The 7602-nt window shown below is 50.2% G+C and overlaps 1 protein-coding gene across 1 annotated transcript in view; it reads right to left on the reverse strand.

The window, feature by feature from the left end:
- Positions 1–1206: 1206 nt before the first annotated feature.
- Positions 1207–7602, reverse strand: part of maml1 (mastermind-like transcriptional coactivator 1) — a gene marked incomplete at both ends in the record, with an annotated part of 10250 nt that continues 3854 nt past the window's right edge. Inside the window, 4 exons of the mRNA XM_083905641.1 lie at positions 1207–2195; positions 2574–2703; positions 3421–3660; positions 4605–6017. Coding sequence (XP_083761767.1) covers positions 1207–2195; positions 2574–2703; positions 3421–3660; positions 4605–6017 — 2772 coding nt within the window. The remainder of the gene's footprint in view (positions 2196–2573; positions 2704–3420; positions 3661–4604; positions 6018–7602) is intronic.

Below are 7602 nucleotides of genomic sequence, written 5' to 3' on the forward strand. Positions count from 1 at the left end.
ACCTTAAATCATTCACAGGTCCGCCTTAAATGAAAGCAAGTGACTGGAATCAAAATGCGTAAAATCGTAAAGCGGACGATAAATATAGTAACAAAACGAAACAACACTGACTGACATGAGAACCTTAAGGACTTAATCACAGTCCGGACATAAATTATGTTTTTTCTTAAACAAACCAAAGTCACGCATGAGTTGATGGAAACTTCCCGTCAGTCACGCTAGGTGGCGCCAAATCAAACCGACGTGAAAGTCGCGTTTTCCACTTTATCGCGTTTTTGCGACTGGTAGCATCAGCGATCGAGAACTTAACATTTCAAAATAAAAGCTTTTCAGGGCACATTTCCACAGCTCGCTTACTGTTGAAAGTTGTCATCTGCGACAGTTCGCCGTGTGCAACGGAATGTGAGGAGTTCGCAAACGCTGGACTGACGCAAAAAAAACCTCGACTTAATATGAACGCAAACGAACAAGAGGGAATGATCGCGACTCTGAAGAACCTGAACGTACGAACAAAAGTACAGAGGCCAACGGTCAGTCTCTGCGAGTGGTTCCTGTCTGTCAGTACTTCCTGTCTCTCTGTCTGTCTCACTGTGACCATCGTAAAGGACCATGTCAGTGTTTTTACTGAAACTCGTGGTTTGTAACGTAGATAAATTGGACTCCGCCCACCACTCAGCAGATACACTTGTTTATTTTTAGAGGTGGTGAATTTAGCGGGCGGCCATGAGTCGGCATGTCGTGATGCTACGTTAAATCAGCGTGACTTTTTCTTAAAAGGGACCCTGGTGTTTCATTTGTGACCATGTTTTTTCCCGTCTTTTCCTTTCGGACGTTAGCGTCTCGTGCGGCGGCGGCGGCTGAACTGTACGACCTTCGCTGCGAATGCCTCGTCGACTCTCGTGCAGCGGTTGTCGTGTTTTTGTTGTTGTTGTTTTTTTTCCTCGCCGACACGTCGAGAGTGTGACGCCTTCTCGGCCAATCGGGGAGTTTGAAAACGACCGCCGTGAGTTTGTGAGGCGTTCAGGGCCGCGAGCCGACACCTGCGCGCTGCCGCACACCGCCGTGCGACCGCTGCTCCCGTCCCGTTAGCTAGGTGACTCGTGCTAACACGGAAGCGGCGTCTTCATGGCGGCGGCGGCGGGCGGCGGCTCCGCCTCTGAGCTCAGCAGTGTTCATATGCTCCAGGTGCAGAGGGGGCGTGTCAGACTAATGGTGGTTGGCGAGCAGCTCGTCCAGGTCGGCCATCCACTCCTGCGTGCTCTGACCCTTCAGCAGCGAGTCCACCAGCTCGCTCTCGGCGGCGAAGCTCCCGGACGCCATGTTGTATCCGAAGGACACCTGCTGCTGCTGCTGATTGGCCGTCCTGCTCACCTGGTAACCTTGGTTACACTGCAGTCCCTGGCGACCGCCACCCTGCGGCTGCCCGAACGACGCCAGCAGGATGGTCTGGTTCTGCTGAGCCTGTTGATTGGTCATGGGCTGCCCCAGGCTCTGCGGGTTGGGCGGCGCCCTCTGCTGGGCGGCCACCATGTTGGTCTGCATCATCTGCTGCCCGGGGTTCAGGCCCACCATCGGACGACCTCCGGCATTGGAGACGAAGGGCGCGCCGCCCTGCGGCATCTTGGGAATGCGCGGCTGCTGCATGTGGAAGGCGTTGGGCGCGTTAGCGAAGGCGTTTGACGGAAGGCCGGCGTTGCCCGACGGCGGCTGGTTAGCGAGCTGCTGCTGCCAGGGGGCGCTCTGAGCACCGGGCATGTTGGCGGCCATGCTGTTCTGCATGGACCCCGGCATGCGAGCGGCAGCGGCGAGCTGCTGCTGTTTCAGCATGGCGGCGTTCGGCTGCGTCTTCAGGTGCTGCTGCTGCTGCTGCTGAGCCAGGAGGTTCTGCCTGTAGGGGGCGCTCATCGCGCCCAGAGGCTGGCGCTGCAGACCCGGCTGCTGCGGCGCCGGGTGGTTAGCGTGGAGGCTCATGTTGTTATAAAGAACCTGCTGGACGTCCACGCCGCCTCCGCCGCCACAGGACGACAGGTTAATGTCGGGCTGACTCGCCCCTGGGGGAGGAGCTACGCCACCTGCTGGCCCACCGCCCTGACCCATGTTCATACTCATCATGCCTTGGTTCTGAGGGAACATGCGCTGGGAGCCAGGGGCGGGGCCTCCCATGGAGCCGAGGCTGCCCATTGGCTGAGAGGACGCTGCAAAGAAACACAGGACAAAGGTGACGATACGTACCACACACTTCCTGTAAAACATGCCCTTCAAAATAAAACCACATTCTTAATAACGGTATCACATAAAATATATTTTTGTCGTGCGACGCCGCCATTAAACAAGAGAGTGATGTTTGTTTTGTTTGTCCAGGATCAGCTGACTGACACACACACACACACACGCACACACTTATTTTCCAGTCAAATCAGTGGTGAACATCATTTACAAACACACACTGTAACCTTTGTCCTCAACACAACAACAACCACGTCTGAACACACTGTTATTATGTTTTTAAAGCTGAAATGAAGAATATTCCACATTAGACACCAACACGTTTGAACTGAAGAACATGATTAAACCTGTAAACTGGTTGACTGGCTGCTGAGGGAACGGGTTCTGATTGGCCGGTTGTCCCGGCTGGTCCTGGTACTGTGGTGGAGGACGGGTCAGACGTCTCTGAAGCTGCTGGTCCTGCTGTCGCTGCTTCTCCTGCACACACCGTAGACAGTAGATTATATTTTACAGTGTATTTACAGTGTATATTAGAGTGTATTTACAGTGTATATTAGAGTCTAGTTAAGGTGTATATTAGAGTTTATTTAAAAGTCTATTTACAGTGTATATTAGAGTGTATTTACAGTGTATATTAGAGTTTATTTACAGTATATATAAGAGTGTATTTACAGAGTATTTTAGAGTGTATTTAAAGTGTATTTTACAGTCTTTTTACAGTGTCTATTAGTCTATTTACAGTGTCTATTAGAGTGTATTTACAGTATATATTAGAGTGCATTTACAGTGTATTTTACAGTCTATTTACAGTGTATATTAGAGTGTATTTATAGTGTATATAACAATGTATTTACAGTATATATTAGAGTGCATTTACAGAGTATATTAGAGTGTATTTACAGAGAATATTAGAGTGTATTTAAAGTGAATATTAGAGTGTATTTTAGAGTGTATTTACAGTGTAGTTTAGAGTGAATTTACAGTGTAGTTTAGAGTGTATTTACAGTGTAGTTTAGAGTGTATTTACAGTGCATTTATAGTGTATTTACATTGTATTGTCACTCTCAAACTTGTGTGCAGCTTTAAATCCACATAAATCTCCTCTCTCGGATATAAAGTAAAGAAACAGACCAGTCTTGATGTGTCAAACAGCTCCCTCTGGTGTTGAAGATGATGTTTTCATGTGTGACTCACCTGTTCAGCCATGAGCTGCTGCCTCTGCAGGTACTGCTGCTGCTGCTGCTGCTGCTGCTGCTGCTGCTTCAGCACGGCCGCTGCCACCGCCGCCTGGTTGCTCAGATACGCCGCGTTGCCGTGGTTACCCGCCATGGCGTTGGCCCCCGGCGGCGCCACCATGCCGTTGTTTCCAGGCGCAGACGTCATGCTGTTGGCGGCGCCCGGCCCGTGTGGTGGAGCTGGGTAGTTGTTCTGCTCCTGTGACAGGTGTGAGAGGTGTGAGTGTTTCCACCAGGGGGAGCTGCAGAGGCTTTACCTGCTTTACCTCTTTACTGAAGAAAGAAATCTGTGAGCACATTCTGATTTAGGGAATCAGTCGAGTCACAGGATGTTATTTATTTATGCTGCTTCCTGTTGTGCTGTAAATGTAAACTTTATTTTAACAACGCAGAAGAGTCCTCAGCCACTTGTAGCGCCCCCAAGAGGACGGAGAGCAGCATTACAGACCAATAACAGGAAGTTAAATAAGTCAGTTGAGTTACTGTGTGTGTGTGTGTGTGTGATAACAGCAGCAGCTATATTTAAATACAGAGAGAGAGAGAATATGAAAGGCTGCTTTGTCATCGCCTCTCTCACCCCCCCCCCCTCTGTGTGTGAGCCTTAGCAACCAGCAGACACACACACACCACAAAATTGCAGTGTGTGTTGTCTGAAGTTTGTGTGGTTGTTTTGTTGTTGTGTCTCCCACCTGTTTGTGTGTGTGTAACTCACCTGTGTGTGTGTGTGTATCACCCGTGTGTGTGTGTGTGTGTGTGTGTGTCTCACCTGTGTGTGTCTGTCTCACCCGTCTGTGTCTCTCACCTGTGTGTGTGTCTCACCTGTTTGTGTGTCTCACTTCTGTGTGTGTGTGTGTTTGTCTGTCTCACCTGTGTGTGTGTCTCATCTGTGTGTGTGTCTCACCTGTGTGTGTGTGTGTCTGTCTCACCTGTGTGTGTGTGTGTCTGTCTCATCTGTGTGTGTGTCTCATCTGTGTGTGTGTCTCACCTGTGTGTGTGTGTGTCTGCCTCATCTGTGTGTGTGTGTCAGTGTGTGTATATCACCTGTGTGTGTGTGTGTGTGTGTCTCACCTGTTTGTGGGCGTGTCTCACTCACCTGTGTGTGCGTCACACCTGTGTGTGTGTGTGTGTGTGTGTCTCACTCACCTGTGTGTGTGTCATGTGTTGTCTGAAGTTCATGTTGTTGTTGTTGTTCTTCTGCTGTTTGTTTTGTTGTTGTTGTCTCAGCAGCGTCAGCAGCGCCGCCTTGTTCTGACTCTGCGTGTTGGGCGGCGGCCTGGGCAGCCCTGGCCCCGCCTCAAAGTGCGACAGGGGTTTGGTGTTGTTGTAGTTCAGTGTGTTGGGCGGGCCCTGGGCCCCGGGGGCGGGCGGGTGGTTGAGGGGCGGTCCTGAGGGGGCGTGTCCCATCATGTTGGCGTGTGCGCCGGGCTGCGGCAGGTAGGCCCCGGGCGCCGCCTTTGGCGAGCCTTTGTTGGGCGGAGCCGGCATCAGCAGCTGCTGCTGCTTCTGAGCGCCGGGGTTAAAGTCCTGCGGGTACAAGGAGGGGCTCGTGGGCTTGTCCATGCCAAACGCGCCCCCTAGTGGGCTCTGGGAGGTGTTGGCCATCTGTGGCCATGGCGGGGCGTGGGGGTGTGGCCCCTGCGCGTGGAACTTGGCGCCCGGCTGCGGCGGCTTGTGCTGCATCTGCCCGTGGCGGTGCTGCGCCCTCTGCTGCTGCGCCGCCAGCTGCTGCAGCTGCTGAGCCGGGGACAGGTCTTTGGGCCCCGGGGGCCCCGCGGGGAGGTGGTGGTTGGGCGGAGGCTGGAGCTGCCGCGGGGGAGGAGCCGGCTGCGACGGGGGGAGAGCCGGGGAGGCGGCGGAGGAGGAGGTGGTGGTGGTGGTGACGGGCGAGTTGTTGGGGTGAGGAGGGGGCGGCGGTCCGGACGGCGTGGACCTCACGTGGGGGGAACCGGTGCGAGAGTCCTGCTCGAAAGCAACCGAGGCCGGGGAGAACTCCGTCTTCACCGTGGACAGATCAGGAGGAAGTAGTCCCTGAGAGGACCCTCCTCCTCCTCCTCCCGCTGAGCCCCCACCACCACCACCCGGCGTGGGCGCCAGCTCCAGCGGGTCTTTGCGGTCCTCGAAGCCGTCGTTGAGGATGTCCTGGATGTCCTCGTAGGCCACGGTGCAGTTGAGCTCCTCCATCAGCTCCGTCCACTCCTGCTCGTTCAGGTTGAAGTCGGGGAACAGGTTGTTGTTGTTCCCGCCTCCCGACGGCGTGACGATGGGCAGGATGTCGTCCGGCTCCTGCTTCATCTCTTTCCGGAGGAAGTCCAGACCCGGCACGTCGTTGCCGCCGCCGCCGCCTCCGTCCGTGGACTCGGTCTTGGGCCGGTGAGTCCCGTTAGAGCCCAGCGCGTCGGTGATGCCCAGCTTGGAGTCGAGCGGCGAGCCGTTGGCGTTGCCGTTGTCCAGACACGCCTTCTTGTTGGGGGGGAAAGCGTCGGTGAAGCCGTTGACCTGGTCTCTGCCCAGCGGAGACCCGGCGCTCTCCAGCTTCCTCTTCACCGTCTCCTGCAGCTGTGGACACAAGAAGAAGACGTCTTCATCGTCCACTCACGACTAAGGGATTAATGAAGAGCACGTGACCTGACACTTAATCTGTCTGCTACTCCATTTACTGCCGATCAAAGTGAATGATTGATGTGTTTTTATTTGTAAACTGAGGAAATGAAAGAGTCGCAGTAGAAACTGCCCGCAGAGGCAGTGGTGAGGCAGCAGGGGGCGCTGCAGGAGCAGGAAGGACAGATAAGAGATGATGGTGTGGTTTAACAAAGAGCTTCAGAGTCTGCAGACTTCCTGTGATCAGCACACACACACACACACACACACACACAGTTTATAATCTGTACTACAAGATTATTACCGTTATCTCTCATTTCATTCATTTCAAAATCGACACAAACAATGACATCACTTCCTGTAATCCCATTCATTGTAGCGTACGTATTCAGATTATTTTGGTGGATGAAGACAGATTACTAGAGCAGATGAAAATCAGATTACTTCAGACCATGTTTCGTTACCGTAATCAGATTAATAAGTGGTTTTAACCAGATTATTTGAACATATGTACCTTAGTTTTTTTAGTATAATAATCAGATTATTTAAACATATGTACTTCAGTTATTTTAGTACAATAATCAGATTATTTGAACATATATACTTCAGTTATTTTAGTATAATAATCAGATTATTTGAACAAATATACACTTCAGTTATTTTAGTACAATAATCAGATTATTTGAACATATATACTTCAGTTATTTTAGTATAATAATCAGATTATTTGAACAAATATACACTTCAGTTATTTTAGTATAATAATCAGATTATTTGAACATATGTACTTCAGTTATTTTAGTACAATAATCAGATTATTTGAACATATATACTTCAGTTAATTTAGTATAATAATCAGATTATTTCAGTAGTGAATGTGTTCAGATTATTTTACTGGATGGAAACAGATTACAGAGGCAGTAAAAATGGGATTACTTCAGTGAGTCTTTTTGTTACCAACAGTGAGTGGATCCATCCCATAATAATAATCCACAGTGGTCTCTGGGCTGGTGGAGATCATTTGTTCTCTGAACAAATGAACGAGTGAGTGAAGCAGATTATTATTATTTAGAAGGTTTGTTATAAAATAAGAGCGTCTCTAGAGTCAGAGTAACAGCTCTGTCCAGACAGGAAGTGAGCGAGCGGCGTCACAGCGTCAGAAAAGAAGAAGAAGAAGAAGAAGGTGATGATGTCCAAACACAAATATGCAGAGAATTTCCTGATTGGCTCGACTGGAGCCAAAATGGCAGCTCAGACACGTCGGGTCAGAGAGAGTTTCCTCTGAGGAGGAAACACATTCACCGACTCACGCTCTCAAATACAACTGTACGACTTCAACACAAACACACACACAAACTGTTCTTAAACACACACACACAAACTGTTCTTCTTTAACACAAACAAACTGTTCTTCTTTAACACAAACACACACACAAACTGTTCTTCTTTAACACAAACACACACACACAAACTGTTCTTAAACACAAACACACAAACTGTTCTTAAACACAAACACACACACAAACTGTTCTTCTTTAACACA

Source organism: Microchirus variegatus, assembly GCF_963457635.1.
Source record: "Microchirus variegatus genome assembly, chromosome: 19".
Lineage (NCBI taxonomy): Eukaryota > Metazoa > Chordata > Actinopteri > Pleuronectiformes > Soleidae > Microchirus > Microchirus variegatus.